At 39.0% G+C, this 21198-nt stretch overlaps 2 protein-coding genes across 4 annotated transcripts in view; one reads left to right on the top strand and one right to left on the bottom strand.

Moving 5' to 3' along the window:
* Positions 1-220: 220 nt before the first annotated feature.
* wu:fc17b08 (serine-rich adhesin for platelets) lies at positions 221-13587 on the bottom strand. Of its 2 annotated transcripts, XM_049472563.1 has the most exons (7): positions 13476-13587; positions 10853-10918; positions 10185-10264; positions 9711-9843; positions 8719-9042; positions 8513-8609; positions 221-8123 (listed from the first exon to the last, which is right to left on the bottom strand). In XM_049472563.1, exons 1-7 carry the CDS (start codon positions 13570-13572, stop codon positions 3119-3121), a joined length of 5802 nt encoding a protein of 1933 aa, XP_049328520.1. In that variant the 5' UTR covers positions 13573-13587; the 3' UTR covers positions 221-3118. The 2 variants fall into 2 exon arrangements, with proteins under 2 accessions (XP_049328520.1, XP_049328521.1); XM_049472564.1 differs by lacking the exons at positions 10185-10264; positions 13476-13587.
* The window catches only part of nvl (nuclear VCP like), a 21392-nt gene continuing 13332 nt past the window's right edge, over positions 13139-21198 (top strand). The window contains exons 1-12 of one of the 2 annotated variants that reach the window (XM_049472573.1): positions 13139-13233; positions 15173-15285; positions 15710-15780; positions 16633-16685; positions 17098-17188; positions 17569-17629; positions 17941-18219; positions 18485-18629; positions 18719-18795; positions 18912-19046; positions 19819-19920; positions 20781-20898. In XM_049472573.1, the coding sequence (XP_049328530.1) occupies positions 15211-15285; positions 15710-15780; positions 16633-16685; positions 17098-17188; positions 17569-17629; positions 17941-18219; positions 18485-18629; positions 18719-18795; positions 18912-19046; positions 19819-19920; positions 20781-20898 (1207 nt within the window). In that variant the 5' untranslated portion in view covers positions 13139-13233; positions 15173-15210. Of the gene's footprint in view, positions 13234-14618; positions 15070-15172; positions 15286-15709; positions 15781-16632; positions 16686-17097; positions 17189-17568; positions 17630-17940; positions 18220-18484; positions 18630-18718; positions 18796-18911; positions 19047-19818; positions 19921-20780; positions 20899-21198 lie in introns of those variants that run through there. The other variant, XM_007253184.4, reaches the window with a different exon arrangement.

The raw sequence follows: 21198 nt of genomic DNA, 5'->3' as shown, positions 1-21198 counted from the left end.
CAATTAGTTACAGTACTGATAACTGCTCACAGCTGCAGTTAACTTTCAGTCACATTCTTATAAGTTCTTATACTGAAATTATTCACATTTCATGAATTCAAATCAAATATTTAGGAAACATTTCAAAATAAAGGTCTTTAGCATGAAAACAAGTTTTTATTTTGTACAATACTCGGAGGCACATCACCGTGCATGCATAGACTTCAATTTTGGGAAATACAAAAAAAAAAAAAAAAAATAGCTTTCTATTTTAATCTCAAATCAAATATGGGTTCGGAAGTCCGTTTCTCAATGTCTTACTGCGAGATCACGAATAAATAAAAGACTCAAATTCTGACAAGGAGTAAAAAAATAGCTTAAAAAGAATAAGGATGAGCTCAGACGACAGTAGGGGTGTAACGGTACCTGCATTTCTTAGCAAAGCATCACAGTTGGAAATGTGTTATTAAAAATGTGTTGACGCCAAATTTTCTATGCCAACTAATTATTAATTTGCAACAGCACCTACTCTACAAAAAGGACTATTAGGGACTGTTCATGTTCAGCAGATTACATATCTCACTAAATATCAAATTATTTAATATTTACATATCCTCTGGGTGTTTAAAAAGGTATTTAAACCCAAAGTTACGCTGCTTCTATCGTGATGGAGAAAGATTAGTCGACTACCAAAATAAAAATCATTAGTTACAGCCCTACACACTATTTTATGGTAAATAAAATTACGGTTTTATTTTGAGCCATGTTTTTATGGCTTTTTAAAGGGTATTTAAACCCCATATTTAGCAGTTTCTATCGCTTTGAATCGCTTTTGAAAAATAATCGACAAATTAATCAACTACCAAAATAAAATCATTCGTTTCAGTCTTATAAACGTATGGTGAACTCAATAATTTTAAGCCACATTTTTTTATAGCTTTTAAATTTTTATTTTCATATTCTCTGGGCATGTTAAGGGTATTTAACCTCACAAAAACATGGGCTGTACTTCTACAGAGAGCAGAGATTAAAGGCATTGCAAAAACAATAGTTGAGTAATCTGAAAAAATAAGAGACAGATTAGTCGACTTCCAAACACACTATTAAAGTGTAAAGAGTAATTTTGAGGCACCATTTTTATGGCTGGAGTAGGTTATTTACGGATTGCCAATAGCAATAAATTAATTATTGATGCACTGAAACTAAATTATTTTGCACAATTCTGAATCAGAACAAATTGAAACATTTTCCCACAGATTTTCAGAAATATGACTTTTTTTATTATTTTATAAATAAAATAGCTTAAAGGTATTTGTGCCATGCTTTTAAACTGAAATGAAACCTAGGTTAATCTTTGTTTTCCCCCGTAATATCGCACTCTCTTAAACTGTGAGGTCCAAACAAACCTGTGACCCAAACCGTGACTTTTGTGTACCGTTACACCCCTAACAGACAGCAAAGACCAACATTTGAACATTAAAACAAATAATAAAGAAAACGTAATTCTACTAGGAATTTAACTCAAGTTACAGTAACTCGTATGCTTTAAAAAAAACATTTTTTAATTTTTTTACACCAATGCAGCATCGAAGCACGACCTGGGATTCGAACTCGCACTATTCTGACATGATGTGGAGCAGAAAGAAAATAATTTTTAAATAATTATTTTATTTCACCACCTGGTGACCTAATGGAACGGAGGATGTGGAAGCTACAAACCAAATGCGAGACATTATTATAATAGAATTACAACAACATGATAAGACGAACAAATAGAACTTAGAAGAATTAATGAATTGAGAATTATTTTAATGCTCTGAAAGAGAGATTTACCTAGAATAAAATTTTCAAAGAACTAAAAATTCTTCAAAGGTGGAAAAATTCACTGAGTACGGCATTTGCATGCCAAATATGGGACAGAACTTTATGGACTCTACGGATTTAAATGGATCGTGGGCATAAAATTAACACCTTTAACCTAAATTTGACACCCATCTACTGTATGTGCAATATGAAAGATGCTGAGGCTTCAACAATAGTCTCTGTTACTCAAAATATATATATAAGGCACATTACCAAAGTCTCACAACCTTCTACCTGCTATCTGTGACGCTGACGGCCAGAAAAGGTGCAGCAGCCGATCGATTATAAATAGGGCCGATTTCCGAACAATCATACATAGTAATGCTTCCATGATGAGAAGTGATGGACCACCACGTCAATGGCAATATTAGCGTAAGTTACATTAGCATAAAGTACTGTAGCTTTGTAATGACGGAGGCACAAAACTGACGCCTACTCAATAGTGACAACTATTATGCTTAGAAGTCGAAAGCTGATTTCACACTGAACGCGGTAGATTCGCCGATGACGCTGCTTCTATTTTAACCATGAAGATCTGTGCGATACTGATCTGAAAACCTGTCGTGACCCGTTAAAAAAGGTTCAGTATGGAAGCAGGATTCAACCAAGGTTGAACTTCCAGCATTTAAACAGGTTATCAAAGAGAAACTTTCAAGTTGGGCTGTAACGATTTTTCGACAATCAGTACTGTCTACAGTATTGAATATTCGTTGTATGCGCAATGAATGAAAGAATCCAGCTGTTTCTATCATTTTGAGGCAATACAGAAAGCTGGGAACAGGAGCCATATACCTACAGGAAACAGAAAAGGAGGTCATGGCAGAAATAATCGTTGACTAATTGGAAAAATTAACTTAAAATAAATCCTTAGTTAGTTTAGACGTTTGCAGACCCTCCCTCGCTTGCTACAAAGTACGCTTCCTACTTTTGCATCCAACTAGCTTGTGCAGTTTGCACGAATTTAAGCGCCAAGTCCAGGGGATACCGCATTCAGTGTGAAAGCAGCTTTAACTGGATAAAAACTATTAACACAATATACATTTGGTTGTGAACTTTAGAAGTAGGAGGTTTGCACACTGCACTGGTTTTGCAGGACTTCACAAAAAAAAACAAAAAAAAAAACACAACTTGCACAGGTTCAGCATCAGCATCGAGAAGCTTTACAAAATTCTAAATCCTTCAAGCATGTCCTTTCACAACAGAAAACCCCCAAATCTCACCACCCTTCTGTCCTCCAGCCTTCATGCAGTCCTTATCTGCTCGTCCACTTTGTACCCTACTTTGAGGTCCTTGTACGTTTTGCAGAAGAGGGCGAGGCTTCCATGCCTCTCTTTGTGGCGGCTTTTGGAGATCGGGTTTGTGCAAGAGCTGCAGCGTCAACCTTTCTCTGAGACCTGGTTAATACCTGGTCCTCAGAATTCGAGGGTTTTGTGTCTGTAGCCTGACTAGACTGAGACGTCAAACTTTCAGAACCTTTAGGGGCAGGCGATTTCTTGTGATGTTCAGTTTTTGTATGTGGAGACTTCTGAAGGTCAGTTTTTGCCACCATCTCCTTTTTGCTCTTCGTTTTAGTATTGGTTACTGGGTTCGTTTTAGATTTTTTAGGAAGCACCTTCTTTGTTGGGAGACCAGCTCGGCTCTTCAAACCTTTTAATGCTTTACTGACGACGCTCTTCGGGGTCTGCGCTTTTACACTACTTGACTTTGTTGTTGCTTTTTTAGCCAAGACTTTTACTTTCTTGACGATAGCAGACTTCTGCCCTTTACTTGTGGACATCTCTTTTTTGGAGATGTTCTTTGGCATCACACGCGGTTTGCTTGTTTCTTTACTTTTCAGGGTCTTTAGAGTCTTTTTTTGTTGAACTTGCATTTTCTCACGTATATTGGAATACTTCCTCAAAATTCTGGCACTTGCTGGGTTTTTTGTATTGGCTGTGACCTTGCTGTGGCTCTCAGAGGGTGATGTCTGAATTAGGCCGCTATAGCTGTGAGGCTTTGTGGAGATCCGTGTGGCAGTGCTTGTTTCACGCTTTTCTTTACCCTTGGGAACAGAAAGACCCTCAGCTAAAGCTTTAGCAATGAGCCTCTTGGTCTTGGGGGTGCTCTTTACAGGGGATGCAATGGCAAACTTTTTCAGATGCTTTTTCAAGCGTTCCGCCTGCAGGCTTGGGAAGACCCCATTGGTGGACCCTGGAAGAGACGCCGAGCTGTGAAAGCACAACTGCGTTTCTGAGGGAAGTCGAGTATTCACTTTCTTTACAATGACAAGAGACTTTGTCTCCGTAGACTGCAGGAACCACCGACAGATGCTGGGGAGATCAAAAGACTTCATGAATAACGTCTGCACAGGAGAGAATCTCTGCTGCTCCAATGACCTTGGTTTCCGAATCCTTTTTTTGCTTTTCCAGATTTCTTTCAGCCTATCCCCCTTGTTTTTTGGTTTTGGTGGAGGCTGTGCCTCTTTGTCCATTTGAACCCAACCCTTCTGCATCTTGTCGAATTTGACGTTTAAATCTGTAATCAAATGTTGATTTTCGTTTTCGTTTAATACCTCCAAAAACTTGGATGGACTATGCAGAACTGGTCCAGAAGTTGGTAGGTTAACAGAAATAAGAGTGCCCTCTGGCAATGAAGAAGAGGGGCAATCTTTGAATTTTTGGTCCTTGAGAAGTTTATCAGTCTTTACAGTCAATTTTGCACTGGAAACATTGGGATTCTGTTCTTCCTCTAGGACTGAGAAAGTCTCAGGTGATTTAGGAGTTGTTTGAAATTTTTGAGAAAATTTCTTGACCTTGGGAGGAGTTGCTGAGCTGTCCGTCTTCTCAGCAACAGAGGCATTACTTCTTCTTAATGACATGCGTCCAGGACTTTCTGGGACATTTCCAGGCAATCTACTGTTGGATGGCTGTTCTGCTATTGACACACCTCCACTTCTTAGAGGCATGTGTCCAGTGCTCTTGTTACTGCCTATACTGCTGGTAAGAGTGGTGTCGCTATTGGGTTGTTCAGTCTGAGAGTTTGATGTTTTCCCACTTCTTAGAGGCATGTGTCTGCTACTCTCGCTACTGCTTGTACTGCTAGCCAGATTAATGTCACTACTGGGTTGTTCAGTTGGAGGGTTTGAGGTTTTCCCACTTCTAAGTGGCATATGTCCAGTACTCTCACGACTGCTTGCACTGCTGGTATCACTGGTGTCGCTGCTAGGTTGATCAGTAGAAGAATTTGAGGTTTTTCCACTTCTTAGAGGCATGTGTCCAGTATTTTCACTACTGCTTGCACTGTTGGTATGACTGATGTCGCTGCTAGGTTGATCAGAGGGAGAATTTGAGGTTTTTCCACTTCTTAGAGGCATGTGTCCACTGATGGTCTCACTACTGCTTGCACTGCTGGCAAGCCTAGTGTCACTACTGGATTTAGCAGTTGAAGAGCTTGATTTATCTTTATTCAATTCAGAAGGGTCACTAGATTCATCAGAAACCTTCTGATCAATTACATTTTCTGAACTGCTTCTATTAGGAGATAAGCTGCACTCTTTGCCAACACTCGGCTCAGCATTGGCATAGCTGTCCCTGCTTCGTAATGGCACCCGCCCCTGATGGTCTGAACGACCGTCTCCAGCTGGGACACTACCAGAATCTCCAGCAACAGGCTGATCAACAGTACTGCTGTTTCTCAGAGACATTCGTTCAGGGGTTTGCACTGTATTCTTGACAGGCGAGGAAGAGCCCTTACTTGCAGGTTGTTCAATCTGACGACTACTGCTTCGAAGAGGCATTCTTTCAGAAGACCTTAAGGACTTGCCAGGAGATTCCTCTGTCTTGCGTGGCGTAACCTCCACATTCTCTGCAACTTCATTTGATGATCCACCACTTAAGGTTACTTGAGGTTTGGCCACAACCTCATCTTTTGCAGTTGAAACCTCAAGAACATCCTTCTCTTTGTCACTCTCAGATTCCTTCACCATCATGTCCTTCACTTTCTGCTTTCGCCTTGTGCACACCATATTCTCCGCAGTTGTTCCCATGTCGGGCTTCTCGGAGACAACTGGGGACTTCTGGGATTTCTCAGTTTTGGGACTTTCTGAAGCATTCAAATTATTCTGATCATCCTGACTCGGCATGGTTTCTTCAACTTCATTTAATTTGCAAGCTTTTAGTGGTGGTTTAGACTCTTGAGTATTAATGCTCTTTTCGTGGACATCCGACTGGGCGAGTAGTTCCGTCGGAACTTCTGTTGGAACTGGCATTTCAGGCTGTGGTGTTTGTTCTGAGGTTCCTTTGGAGACTCTGCTACGTAAACATCGGTCTGAAGAAACAATGCTTTTCACAGCACCTTTTTTAGGACTTGACCTTTCAGGGGTTTTCTGTACAATCTTTTCTTCCTTAGAGGTTTCAGGTTGTTCATTTGTAGCAATTTCCTCAACAATTAAATCAGACTTTGCTCCAAGCTCAGCTGTATTATCTTCTGTTGCTTTGGTACCATCTTCAGAATTGAGATTTGTTTCAGTCATCTGCAAATCTGCATTCTTCTCTGCACCTGTGAATGTTGCTACCTGCATTTCTGGATTCAGTTCTTGAACCTGAATTTGCTCAATTGCCTCGATCTGCTGTTCATCCCTTGGAGACGATTTGTTTTCATCTTTCAAATCCTCTGAATTTAAGTTGTCTGAATCATGGGCGACATCTTGGGGCATGTCTAAATCAGACGATGGGCTTAACATTGCTTCTGTGGTTGTATTTTCTGTTATATCTTCAGTTTCTGGTCCAGCTAACGTCCCATCTGGTATTGGGGCATCTAGGTTTTCCGTCACCAGCTCCACCTCTACCTCTGCACAAGGTACATTAATATCGACCACATTGCTTGGGGAATCCTTGGGGTTTTCTGGCTCAGTTTGAACATCATTGTCAGCAACACTGGTAGGAATCTCAGCATATTTATCCTGCTGCACTGATGTGTCACTAGGTTGTTCAGGGGAAGACTGTTCCTTGCTTTGAATTAGACCTGTTTGACTGGTTTCGACTATCAAATCTTCACTTTCTAGAACGTCCCCAGGAACTTCCGTCTCCACTGGTTGATCTGAAGCTTTTTTGTTGATCACAGTTTCCATACAGTCCCCTGCAAATAGTACGTCCAATGGAGGAACACCATCAGGCTTTGCAAGGGCATGCTTTGGAGTGATCAATGTGGTAATCTCTGGCATAGTTACAGGGCAGTTTCCACTACCATTCTCAGCACACTTTCGCAACGTGCGAACGGTTTTAAGTTCCCAACATCCCCCAATAAACTTACATCCTCTTGTGCTTTTTCGTGCATTTTTCCGTGGAAGCATTCGGTTCTGTGACTGAAGCTCACATTCAGTAATTGGTTTGTCAATATAGACAATGTCGACGTCGTATGTAAAGTCAGGTACACTAATAACGCGACATCCTGAGCTATCCTTCTGCAGAGTATGAGTTGCTTTTCTACTTTTCCTAGCTGTTCCACACTGGGAAATGGGTGTAATCACATTAGGGGTCCTTAAAACTGTGCAAGATCTGGCAGAGGAACCTCTGCTATGTGCAGAAAGACTTCTTCGTACGGCACAATATTTGGGTTCAGAGTGCACACGTGCTAGAGATGATGAGGACAGCTCAACAATATCGGACTCACTGCTACTTGCTTGTAATTGTGTGTCAGAAGTACACAGGCTCTGTTCATTTGTGGCCATTTTAAGATGCTGAATGTCGGAAATCTCCTCAGTCACATTTTTGGCCTCAAGACTGCCAGAGTTTCTATTTTTTACAATGAGGAGAGTCGGGCATTTAGGAGGATCAATGGTACTTCTACTTTCTGCACCTACCAAATCAGAGGATGACAAACTATCCTCTCTGATATCCATCGTGCTCAGTTCTACGCAAGGTAAAGTCTTGACCGATGCAGCGCCTTCAGTCTTCAAGGGCTGTTCAAAAGGTGCAAGTTCTTTAATCTTCACAGAAGCAATAGCTGATTCTTTGACCTCAGGCGTACTTATTGCCACAGCCAATTTGCGAGTCTCCTCAGTCATCTGGTTTAGTAGCTGTTCTTGAACTGTTGCATGGCTACTAACCGAAGCTGTAGGTTTTTGTTTGATCGGGGAGCATGTCTGAAAAGCACTGTCGGAAGCCTTGACCTCCGTTTGCAGAAACCCAAATGCATCAACAACCTGCCGCTGGTGATGCAAACAAAGCTTCGCCATGAACTGTTCCAATGTGGAAGTGGACTGCAGATCTTTCGCTTTAGTCAGACCCAAATCCAAGGAGTCCCTAAACATACAAACAGAAGAAGACATACATTATGATTATAAATTCTTGTTTACTGTTGAAAATACTCATTGATACTTAAATGTACCCAGGCTGAGTGGTGGACTCGCTAAAGTGGTATCTGGTTAGTAGTGTTAAAGTACTTTAATTTTTCCACAGGTTGTTTTCACTTTCTCGTTCTATAAATACACCTTGTTTTCTCAAATTGTATTTCTTTGCAATATGGACCATACGGAAAATCCCATCGTATTGGTCACATTATCTGGAGAGCTCCCAGGAAAGGCTAAATTATTGGCATATTCTATATTTGGACTGAGAATTGGCCAATAATATCTGTTCTTGTACCGTTGTTAGTCATGTTTAAGCATAATACACTTCTTAAATGCACCAACCTTGGAACAAAAGACTTCGGTAAACTCGTCTGAGGGCTCCTGGGAGATGTACAGTCTGTGTTATGATGCTTTTTTATTGAGAGATCCAGAACACCATCTAAAATTGCGAAGAAACAAAATTGATTTTAAACTCCAGGAAAACAGAACAAATGGTTCTACCATTCACGGTCACATTCCGCCGAACAACGCTGGTGCAGAGACCATACCTTGTTCGACGACTTCTGTTTTGACGACTTCTGTTTTGACCCGCTTGACTGAAAGGTCCAGTGGAGCTTCCTGGTCCGCCATGAGGAGCTTACTGAGGACCGGATTCTGTGCAGAGGCGGCAGCAGTAGCTGTAGTAGCAGCAATGGTGGGTGATGTGATGGAGCGAGCTTTCAGCAGGCTTGGGTCCACGATGCCATTGTGCTGAGGTGAGCCCTGAGAGTCGGCGTTTGAGGTATAATGCGCTGCTAACTGACCGATCATTTGCTGCATGGTGTCGCAAGCCACCACGGGTATGTGGGGATCCGGGATCCTTGGTGTGTATTCTGTGAAATGACAAGCACAGTGCACGAACATTAAAAAATAATCCATAGAATACTTACAGTTGCTTGCAGAGAATACCTAGTCATACCCCTTGAACTTTAAAAAATTTGTCACCTTACATCCAAACAACTTAAATGTACTTTTTATTTTTAGATTTTAAAGTGATAACACCAACACAAAATAGCACATAACTGAAGTGGCAATAAAATTATACATGGTTTTCACAATCTGAATCAGATATAAAACTGAAAAAAGTGTAATGTGCAAAAGTATTCCGCTCCTCTATGTCAATACTTAGTAGAGCCACCTTTCACGGCAATTACAGCTATTAGTCTATTGGGTTTTGTCTCTATTTGGGTTCTATTGTGGTTTACCAGCTTTGTGCATCTAGAGAGATTTTTTACACCATTTTTCTTTATAAAACAGCTCAAGCTCAGCTAGGTTGGATGGAGAGCGTCTATAAACTGCAAAGATCAGGACTTTGACTGGGCCGTTCTAACATATTAATATTCTTTGATCTAAACTATTCCACTGTAGCTCTGCTGCATGTTTCGGTATCTGTGGAAATCAGTCCCAAAAACATGATTTATAAAATAAAGTCAGTTTTTATTTGCTGTTGCTTTAACATTTGTGGCCAGAAACGTATTTAATTTTAAAAAGCTATACTCACCTTTTCTGTGTAAGACAGCATTGAGGAACTCTTCTACCTGCCCCTCACGCCACTTGATATTAGAATTATCTTTTCCAAGCAAAGGTTTCCCTCCACTTTCAACAATTTTCTTAGTTAGTGCCACTACATGTTCCTGTTGGTTGAAAATGACAAAAATATACAAAACACAAGTGAGCCATAATAATTTCTCATGAGTTTTTCGATTTTGGAACAGTTTCCCAGACAGGGATTAAACCTAGTCTTAGACTAGTAGATTTTCCATTGAAAGAAAAATAAAAATATATTAATAATGTATATAGGGTTAGGCTTAATCCCTGTTGGGGAAACTGACTCTAGATGTGTTAAGAAGTAAAGCTAAAGCAAAAAGCCATAGCTCTGTATTCAGTCGTTTAATAAATATATATACGCTCTCAATGTTGGATCAGGTAAATTATGAGAGAAAGAAGAAAATAAACGAAAATAAAAAGAAACTACCTTCACTTTTTCTCGTCTTAAGCAGCAGAAAAGACATTTTTCATCAAATGACCAATTTGACACACTTGCAGGCTTATAATCTGTGGATCCAAGAGAGAAATCAAAATTAAGCTATAGATGACAGCATTATGTATCCTTAAGATGAACGTACTTGTCATTCTCCATACTGACAATTAAAACTCTGCTGTTTTGCTACTTTAGGATGATGAGATTTCCAACAGTTAAAAGGCACCATTATATTGTATTATAGAACCACCACTATGAAATGGAAAACGCTAAACCTTGAAGCACATATCACCATGTCCTTTTATTACCATGTCATTATTCACTTAAACGAAAAAATGAGAATTTCGGTATTTCATTTCAATTCCATTTCTTTGCTTCTTTGCTGCCCTTCCATTCAGTCCAGAGTAAATTGGAACTTTAACAGTCTGTGGACACCCCTTTTAATGATTGCATTCATCTACTTTACATTGCACCCACTGTTGACAAAGATATGGAAATGCACACATACAGTTTGTCTAGCCTCTGTAGAGACGTATCGCCATTACCCAACAACTCTGCAGAAATCTGTGTGAACCATCAGCCATATTTAAGTTTTAAAATCAAACTAAACTCTGGATGAAGCTTCAATGAGAAGGAATGGTGATGTGGTAAAGCATACGTACCTTTGAAAAGCCTTAGGTCCTCAAATACTCTTGTATTCAGTAATAATTCCCTGATCTTCTCGATACCTGTGTAGAAAGAGAACGCAACAGTGAGATTCAAGTAAAACATGTTCTCAATAAATATCCCCTTATATTCTACGCAAAAAAAATTCTCACAAATTTTCGTAAGCATTATGATGGAGGTCTTTAATTTCGTTGGACATGGCACAAAATACCGGGGGAGCTTTTGCAGCTTTAGCTAAGTCATTGAGTATCGTAGCTTTTAGCCTACATACGTGTTCTGAATTAATAGCTGCTAATTTTTTTTTTATAAAAGTAGGTTAAATGGAGTAACCACTCCCATTTCAATAATTTATGCAAAGATTTCTTATCTTGTGTGAATCAGTCACAAATTTGCCTGACGTCCTGTTGTAAAATACATTATCCCACCTCCCTAGGTAAAAGTAATCCTGTTCAAATAAGGCTTAAGGAAAACATTTTGAATTTGTCTGTTGATATCATGGTTTAAATGCAACCAACCATGAGTATAAATTGCCATTTGATATATAGCTATTTTTCCAACAGTTTCTTTACAGAGGTAACTGCAGTATTCTCAGTTTGACTAGTTAGATACAGATCATGCTCTATTACTTTAAATCAACTGCAAAAGACACTCATTTCACTTGCCAATCTCGATTGTCTGCACTACTCAATATAAATCACAAGAAAATTCTCTACAATACTTCACCTATCAATATTTGAAGCCACGCATCATTAGTATTGTAAACAAAACCAACAGTTCTGGCAAATTACATCATGGCGTCCACATAACAGAGCCAGCATTAACTTTTAATTTTCTTTTACAGTAGCTTTTCTGTTGGATTGAACCAGAAAGACACCAGTCACCCTTCCTTGGAGCACTTTTGCTAGGTACTGTCAACTAAATACTAGGAACATGCCACAAGACCTGCCTGATGTTCTGAAAAGGTTTTGGAGATGTTAACTGCAATAATAACTGGATCAGAACATCAACCCACCGCTGAAAAGACACACCTGTTGTAAAACTACAGCTCTATTTTGGTATAAACTTTTTTTTAGAGGAACGTGAGAACACACAAACATCCTGTCTGAGCGCTGCTGACATAAGCGGCTGGTTTTGTGGTTTATGTGCCCTGCATATAAAACTGCGATTAGCTGCATGTCATTCCACAGAGCCAAAGCACTGGTATAATTACTATTTTTACTGTGATAACTAGACAAGCACACAGTACATATCTCATGCATCAGATTCTTTAAAAAACTGCTATCCAAATACTACCCTATAAGAAGTACAGGCCTTTTTATATCCACGATATGGTCAGAAAACTATATTGTATAAACACAATAACAAAACACTGTTTACTGCTTAAATACTATGATTTGTCTGTCATTACATGTATATGTTCCTGTTATAATAGTCTGCTTACTGCTTGAATAGCCAGTTTACTTATTGCTTTAAACTGTAAATAGTAGGTGTATGATCTGTAATTACTATGTCTTAATTTCCTAGCATACATCAAACATTCAAAGCTCCACATTTCCTACTATTGTTATACTACTGTCCTTATATAGTTTATTTTTTGCATGTATACACTGGTCATTGTCCATTTTATATACCTTCTACTGTATAGTCTGTAGGACATATGCACTTTGTATATTATTGTCTATTACAAATGTAATTATAGGTACACTGTGCATAATCACAGTTCTGCTTGTATACAGTGTTCTGTCTATACACTGCCCTTATATCGAATATATACTGTTTGTATACAGTGTACTGTCTATACACTGCCCTTATATCGACTACATACTGTTTCTATACAGTGTTCTGTCTATACATTGCCCTTATAAAGACTATATACTGTCTGTATACAGTGTGTTGTCTACATACTGCCCTTATATAGACTATCCACTGCTTGTATACAATGTTCTATATGTTGCCCTTATATAGACTGTTTATATTCAGTGTGCTGTCTATTTATTGTCCTTATATGGACTACATGTTGTGTGTATACAGTGTTGTCTATATATTGCCCTTATATGGACTATATACTGTTTGTATACATTGTTTTGTCTATATATTGCCCTTATATAGAAAATGTACTGCTTGTTTATAGTGTACTGTCTATATACTGTTCTTATATAGACTATTTAATGCTTATATACAGTGTTCCGTCAATATATTGCCCTTAAATCGATTATATACTGCTTGTATACTGTCTATAATCCCTCAACACTCCCTCTTTCCTGCTATTGCTATCTCTAACGACCACACACAGGAACTTCAGAACCGGGTCAGAACCGGCTTCATACAGCCAACCAACAACACAACAACCCCGTCCAAACTCTTCTAGCAGGTACAGGTAAGAGTTAAAGGCTAAAACCCGACTCTAAACCCGGTATTTAGGGTTAAAACCGAGCCAGATCAGAACTCCAGCCACTGCAGGTTATGTTAGCTTAGCCTAGCCTAGCATAACTTAGCCTAGCTTAGCATAGCATAGCTAAGCCTAGCCCGGGTTCCGGCGCTCGCTCTCCGGCCCCTTCACTCCCTTCAACCTCCGCACAACATTAGGAACACCCACAAACGGCCCACGAGGAATCTTACCCACGCACTGCACCAGTTTAGAGCGCCATGAGTCCAGATCCTGACGAACCCCGCGCTTCTCGCTCGCGCAGAGCTGCCTCCTGCGAGCGCTCGCCATTTTCTACCGTACGAGTCCGCGGGGGCGCGCACGTACGGGGGGAGGGTGGCGGCTGCACGTCACGGGGCGCGCGCACGCAAGGGAGGGGTCGAGAAGGGTAATGTTGCAGACTGGAGCCCCAGTGGGCGTGGCTTAAAGGCGGAGCATGTGTCAATCATTTTCGACTGCAGCCAATCAGATACTACACTTTCGTTGTCAATCACTTTTTATTAAGCCAATCCTCAGACAGACCAAGCTGCGTTGCTACCGGTTAAACGTAGCGCGATTTAAGCTTCTGAACAGCGATGAAGCTGAATGTGTATAAGTATTTTACAAAATACTATATTAACAGTTTAAACACATTTATGTGCTACTGTAGTTAGTCCTGCCTATATGCCGCTCTTAAACAGAAGTAACTGAATGAAAACGTTAGAAAAGACTTTATTTTTAAATCAAAGATTAAAATATTCGTTTTTCTGGAATGACACTTTCGTGTTTTTTAATCGTGTATATGTGTGTGTGTGTACATATATATATATGTACACACACACATATACACGATTTTATGCAATTACTGCAATGAAGGAAAAAAAACCCACGAAAGTGTCATTCCAGAAAAACGAGTATTTTAATCTTTGATTTAAAAATATCTAAAGTCAGAGCTTTTCTAACGTTTTCATTCAGTTACTTCTGTTTAAGAGTGGCATATAGGCAGGACTAACTACAGTAGCACATAAATGTTTTTAAACTGTTAATATAGTATTTTGTAAAATACACATTCAGCTTCACCGCTGTTCAGAAGCTTAAATCGCGCTACGTTTAACCGGTAGCAATGCAGTTTCCGCCTTCTTTTGACAGATCTGTTAAGGTGATTGGCTGCAGTAAAAAATGATGGACAGCAGTAAAAAAATGATGGACAGCTTGGTCTGTCTGAGGATTGGCTTAATAAAAAGTGATTGACAACGAAAGTGTAGTATCTGATTGGCTGCAGTCGAAAATGATTGACACATGCTCCGCCCTTTAGCCACGCCCACTGGGGCTCCCGTCTGCAGCATTGCAACCTCCATGGGATACCACAGCAACACCTTCCCTAGCATACAGCAAATTATAGAATACAAATTATAGAATACATAGATTGTGATCATCCATCTTCCTCTTGATTATATTCCAGAGGTTTTCAATATGGTAAAATCAAAGAAACGCTTTAATGTTTCTCCACCAAGTGGCAGCAAATAAAGCTAATTCATTTGAACTAGCCCGCTAAGCCCAGCTGTCTCCACTACAGTAGGAGGCGGTGTGGGTCTAAACACTGCTCTACAGCTTCTCTGCGTGAGAGAAGAGCTGTAAACTCACATGGGTCTGAGTGCTGAGACTGTCTTCTCCTTTTCTGTGGATTAAAACCCAAAATAATTTCAGTTTTAGAAGAAAAATCGGCGGTTTTAGTGCAGAACGCGCTGCCCCACTGTCTGAGCTAGCGTAGATTAGTTTAGCATAGCTTAGCTTGTCGGCTAACGTGAGGTAATTTACTGTTAGCTGAGTAACACTGTTACACAGCTTACTAAGGAGAAAATTGAGAGAAACAAAACTAAACTAGTATTTTATTTCTTTATTTCATTGTCAGGATGCAATAAAAACCCGGGATTTATTCAATATCAGAGAATGAAGAACCGAGGTGGTGGTGGTGGTGGTGGTGGTGGATTTGTGGACCAAAGACTAAAGCAGAGAGTTGAACAGGTAAGCTATGCTAAGCTAATCTAAAAAAAATCACACTATTAAGCATGTAGAACTACATTAAACACACTGTCATTTAAAACTGGGTCTGATAAAAGTGCTTGTTGTGTCAAATTAAGTTATATTCTGATTTTGATTTGAAGTTTATGTTTGAGTAAAATGACCATTGTTGTGTATATATATTTTTCAATACTCTACTTTAAATTTACTTTAACTACAATGTTGGTTATTCCTGCTGAATGTTGTGTACTTTATTATAGTAAAGCTTTGTACAGTTAATAAAATCTATTTCTCTTGGCTAGATCTGTCCTCAGAATTACATTGTTGACCCATATATGTGAAAAAGCCCTTAGACCTTAAAACAACATTAACATTAAAACAACAATAATTTTGCTTAACATGTTTTTGTGCATTTTAACCTTCACAGTATCTGAAATCCAAAAACAGCCAGTATGTGGACATTGCTGAAATGGCTGCTGATCTTCAGCGTCAGTACAGGTGGGATTAAACTTCTCTTCAATTTTTTTCTCCTGAATAAATTGATTACAGGTTTTGACTGTAAGAAAACACCAATATATCATAGTATCACAATATTATGTTTTGAAATACTGTATTGATTTTCAGAAACACAGTATCAATTTAATGTAAATTAAATGCTAAAATAATTAAATGTAAAGATTGGTGTCAGAAGTTGTTCCTTTAGAGTTATGTTTAAACCCTGCTAGATAGCGGAGTTATACTCTGTGATTAGATCTCACTGTTATGCATAAGTTTCCCAAAATCCCATTAGATCAGTTCAAGAAACGGAATTTTAGCCTGCTGGTTGAGAAGCTAAGACAGTACACAGCAGGATTAGCCAGCAGACTTCTTTTGATGGAGGGAGCTGTACCTATGGTCTGTGGCAAGTCAGCAGATGAGGCAGATTAACGTGCGGTAAAAGTTCAGCATAAACATGGGGTGTGGTGAGCAACAGCTTAATTGCATAAATGTGATAGAACCCTTAAACGTCTCGTTCTGAAAGTGACTGAAACTGTAAATATTTATCTCTTTGTGTGAGAGGGATTGTGTCTAAAGAGCTTCTTAAACATGTTTTGTATAGACCCTAACCCTAGTCCTATTCTAACCCCTGTAAAAAGAGTTGTAATTTGTCCCTTTTAATGCCAACATGCTTTTGGGAAAGTGAGTGGATAAATGAATGTAAATGATTGTGTTTTTCTGTACTATGAGAATTTGATGTAATATGAAATTGATTTAAATCCCTCCCCCTGTATCGTGATGCACATCAAATTGCCAAGTTCTTGCCGATACATAGACGTGTTTTTGAAACAAATGTATATTTTTTCCTTTTAGAATGGAATACGGCAGACGGAACAGAATTGCTTTCAGGATTCAGGTAGAGAAAGGTGAGACTAATTCAGCTAATTTTACCATACTGCTAGAGGCATTACTGCATAGAACACCACCTCTAAAGAAGCACACTGGCAGAGCTCGCTAGCCAGTTAACATAACAAGCTAATACACTGGAGTAACTGTAGCTCAGCTCTGTGCAGTCAAACGCTCATCTTGCTCTGTCCTGCCTGGAGAGAAATGAGAACAGCTTTATCTTTATCTAAGGAGCTCCTGCTGCTGTTTCTCACTGTGAGCTTTTTTTGTTTGAGTAAAATATAAAAACAACAGCTAACAGCAATTAGGATATTGTAGGATAATTGTAATGCACACTGAATTAAATTTTTTGTTAACGGGAGAATGCTTCTATGTGTTAGTTATAAATGTGTATATCAGCATTGGCACCTAATTGTATGTTTTTCCACACAGTGCATGGAGTACTATGCAGCGAGTCGGGACTCTCTTCTTTAGAAGACAGACACTTGGCCAAAAGAGCGAGACGAAGCCAGGAAGATGAAGGGTGAGAGATGATTCTAATATCGATAGTAATGTTTATACGTATGCTATAACATGATAATAGATATTACATGAAAAGATCTTAAATTGTCTACATTTAGGTTATATTGCATCAAACATACATTTCCCTCCTAAAGTATTGTTACAGTGAGGCAAATTGCTTTTTAAACCATTATCCAGGCTCAAAGTAGCTCCACACTAAGTGCTATGGGATGTAAACAGTGTTTTTTAATTAACTTCTTGTGCACTTTTTAAGTTATAAATGCCTCGTTTAAATGTCTTTACTTTTAAAAAATAATAAAAATGTATTCTTTAAATCTAGACACTGACTAGCTCTGCGTATAAATATATATATATATATAAAATCTCTGTGATGTTCTTTAGTGATGACAGCAGTGTGCTGGAGGATTCATCAGACAGCGAGGAGGACATCTCAGAGCCTGAGGTGAGTGTTTAAAGCCACTGCAAAATAGTAAAGTAAAGTAAAAGCAATTAATTTGTGCAGTTTTTAAATAATTGTACAATGTAGGACAGAAGAAGTTCTCTGACTGTTATATTTTAATGTGGTTTTATGAAAAGACTAACAGTAAAAATGAATTTAGCTGTTTAATACCACATCACGAACAGCATTGTTTTGAAAAACATAGTATTTGTATTGTCCATCAGGTTAAGAATTGGCATAATTTACTAAGTCATTAAAAATAATGCGTTTGACACTCCTCCAATTAATACACACACTAATCTTCTGCTCAACAGAACGCCAATCACATGAACAGCTCTCTGATTTCCCTGTACCGGAAGGGCGACCCGGAGAACGGGACTCCATCTGAAGAGAAGTCTACAGACAGCCCCGCCCCAGCCTCCGCCCAGAAACCGGCATCAGGTGATTCTGCTGCCGCCGCCGCTGCCAGCTCCACCCCTCATCGCTCTGCCACTGTGGTGGGTAGAGGCGGCTGGTTCATTGATAAAACAGGAAAAAAGGACAAAGAAAATATTATGATCGATTTGTGTGAGGAGGAGCCGGCTAGCCCTGCGGTGAGTGTGTGCTATAAACTGCTAATTACAAATTAAGATTGAATAAAAGCTCAGTTCTGTTGTTAGCCAGTGGATCAGTTTCCTATTTTACTGTTGCCACTTTTGAAGCTCCACAGTTGACTACCATGGCGATCTACCAACCACAATTATCTCCACAGTTGTCTCCGTGCTTAATATTAGAAAAAAAACTTCCAGTCATGTTACATCCTGCAGTCGGTCTCCTAATAAACTGCATTTAACTATCCTTATACTTTTATGAAAACAGAAACAACCGGATTTGTACTTACTGGAGCCGGAGAAGAAGACAAAGAAGAGCACGAAGAAAGGAAAACGGAAAACGCGGAGAGAAGGAGGAGGAGAAGGCAAAGATGTTGACGCTGATATCGAGGCGAGCATAATGTCGAAAAAAGGTAAAAGTCCTGCTTTTTTGGTAATTTATAAAACTTCGACATTCACTTTTTTTCTAAACAAAATAAATTACCAATTTTTTTTATTTCAGCACGGACTAAAGCCCCTGAGCTCCAGCACTCCACAGTGAAGTTTGAGGATGTTGGCGGTAATGAAGAAACGCTGACGGTACGGTTGAACCGCCTGCATGCATGGTGGTGTTCTTATTGCTGACTCTGAGCTTTACCATGCTAACTGTTCGGGTTCATGCTGGTAAAACACCCTCTCTTTTTCTGTATTTGTAGGAATTGTGTAAATTGCTGATTCACATGCGTCATCCTGAGGTGTACCAGCAGCTGGGGGTAGTGCCCCCACGTGGGTTTCTCCTTCATGGGCCGCCTGGATGTGGGAAAACCCTTCTCGCCCAGGCTGTGGCAGGGGTGAGTCAAAATAACCACACTTTAAATAAATGTGTTGTCAGATATTCCAGTATGTATACATTTATTTGCATGGTTTGCTAACTTTCTGGTGTGTTGGGTACTAAATTCCTTGTTTAACCTTTGGGATGGAATTACACCCTGCGTAATTCCATTGCTTCACAATGATTATTGCTATCTTACACCCCACCAACAGTCTATTTTCAAGCCTTCTGCCTGCTCTGTTTAAAAAGCAACAGAACGTGTGTACTTTTCCCAATTGTTACGATAGCAAAGACACACACACACACTAAATCAAGCTGCACGGTGCACAGTTGACGACTCGCCTATAGACTGCTAAAATAGGGCCTGAAGACTTTTGGCACCACTCCAGAATGCATAGTGAGTAGTTATTAGCACAGCAACACAGCAGAGCTAACAAACACCACTAACCACACAAAAGTCAGCATTGAAACAACACCAAAGGTACATCGCCTGTTAATGAGGTCGATTTATACTGAGAGAGAGTAAATCTACAGTATTTCTAACCTTTATAAAACATTATAAAAGCCGTCATGGATTGACCCTTTGATCTGAAAGGCGATATCAAAACTTTGATCGATCTTGTTCTCCAGAATTATGATGATAAGAATTTAAATGTTAACGTTTCTTATCTGAAGGGATGAGAGCAAGGAAAAGAAGAGCACACAGTGTTCTAAAATCAGTTTCACAATTTTGCATGATTGTTGCACAATGCTATCATAATGTAAATCTGTTATTTTCTGGGTGATTGTAGGAGATGGAGCTGCCCATGTTGAAGGTGTCTGCTCCAGAACTCGTGTCCGGCGTTTCAGGGGAATCAGAACAGAAGCTACGTGAGCTGTTTGATCAGGCTGTGGTAAGATCACTTTGATAGAAAAGATATTTAAGAAGTCTGCTATTTAAGATCTTCTGCTAGTTTGCTAAATACTATTCTCACACTAAGGGATTGTTATTGATCGTTACAGATTTTTATGACAGTTTGAATTCGTAAAAGTGATTTGTATCTACCTGTTAACCGGGAAGCAGGTGCATTGATAAAATTTTAGTGGTGTCAATCGGTTAAAAAATGTAATCCAAGTAATCTAAACAATATTCTGTATTTAACTGTGATTAATTTCACTTGTTCTTCTTAAGACACAAGTTTTTATAGAGGTTATTACAATGTGAATAAAAGTAAATGCAGTTATATTTATATTAGTAGTGTCAAATAAAATACTAGTATATACTTGTATGTTTGAGGGGAGATAAAACCGTAAAGTGGGACACTGGAATAAAAAAATCATAATAAAATGGGTAGAGGATTTTTTTTTACTTTATTATAAACATCTCAGCTTGTTTGTAATGATTTCTGAATTAGAACTTAATTAGCTGAGTATAAAAGAGCGTTTTCACACCTTTAGTTGTAGTTTCTAGTTTCTATGAACCGGAAAATTTGATGAGTTCGTTTATTTGGAGCGTATCTTCCTCTGCTTGGTTTGGTTTCACACAGGCACAAACCTAAACGCACCAATTAACCACGCGAGCACATCGTCTCCTCTGATTGGTCAGAGCTGTCACAGTGTTTTCAATAGGATGATTCAGTAAGGCACAGTTTAATCTGATATATAAGCCAGATAATATACTGCTATGAAAAAACGCTGTCTCTGCTGCTCCATGCTGTTTATACATGCAGTAATGTGCTGCATTCACTGTTTATGTGTCTTGTTTTCTTCACAGAGCAATGCCCCCTGCATTCTGTTTATTGATGAGATCGATGCCATTACTCCAAAAAGAGAGGTGGCCTCCAAAGACATGGAGAGAAGGATTGTGGCTCAGTTGCTCACTTGTATGGATGGTGGGTGATGATGATGATGGTGATGTCTTAGAAATATTCTGTTTATATGTTATAAGTGGGGCTGGGCGATATTGTATAAAAAATAAAATGTAGACATACGTAGAAAAGGACAAAAAAAAGCAAAAAAGGGCAGTTTTATTGAGTATTTTTATTGTAGATGTGCCGAAATGGTAACAAACAGCACCGTTATGACCTATCAAAGTAAAGTAAAGTAATATTTATTTGACATTTGTGTTCAAAGGGAGTCAAAACCATAACAACAAACACAATAAAATTTTAATAAAACTAATATAATATTCG

The sequence above is a fragment of the Astyanax mexicanus genome, chromosome 25, assembly GCF_023375975.1.
Source record: "Astyanax mexicanus isolate ESR-SI-001 chromosome 25, AstMex3_surface, whole genome shotgun sequence".
Lineage (NCBI taxonomy): Eukaryota > Metazoa > Chordata > Actinopteri > Characiformes > Acestrorhamphidae > Astyanax > Astyanax mexicanus.
The sequence above is the reverse complement of the archived record's forward strand: the minus strand, read 5'-3'. Positions and strand labels throughout refer to the sequence as shown.

What these genes read in the sequence shown, in the direction of transcription:
- wu:fc17b08 (XM_049472563.1), bottom strand. Translation starts at nt 13,572, where the DNA reads ATGGCGAGCGCTCGCAGGAGGCAGCTCTGCGCGAGCGAGAAGCGCGGG. An exon ending in TAAACTGGTGCAGTGCGTGG is followed by an intron (nt 10,919 to 13,475) that starts GTAAGATTCCTC and finishes CTTTCTACACAG; the next exon opens with GTATCGAGAAGATCAGGGAA. An exon ending in GGACCTAAGGCTTTTCAAAG is followed by an intron (nt 10,265 to 10,852) that starts GTACGTATGCTT and finishes TTGGATCCACAG; the next exon opens with ATTATAAGCCTGCAAGTGTG.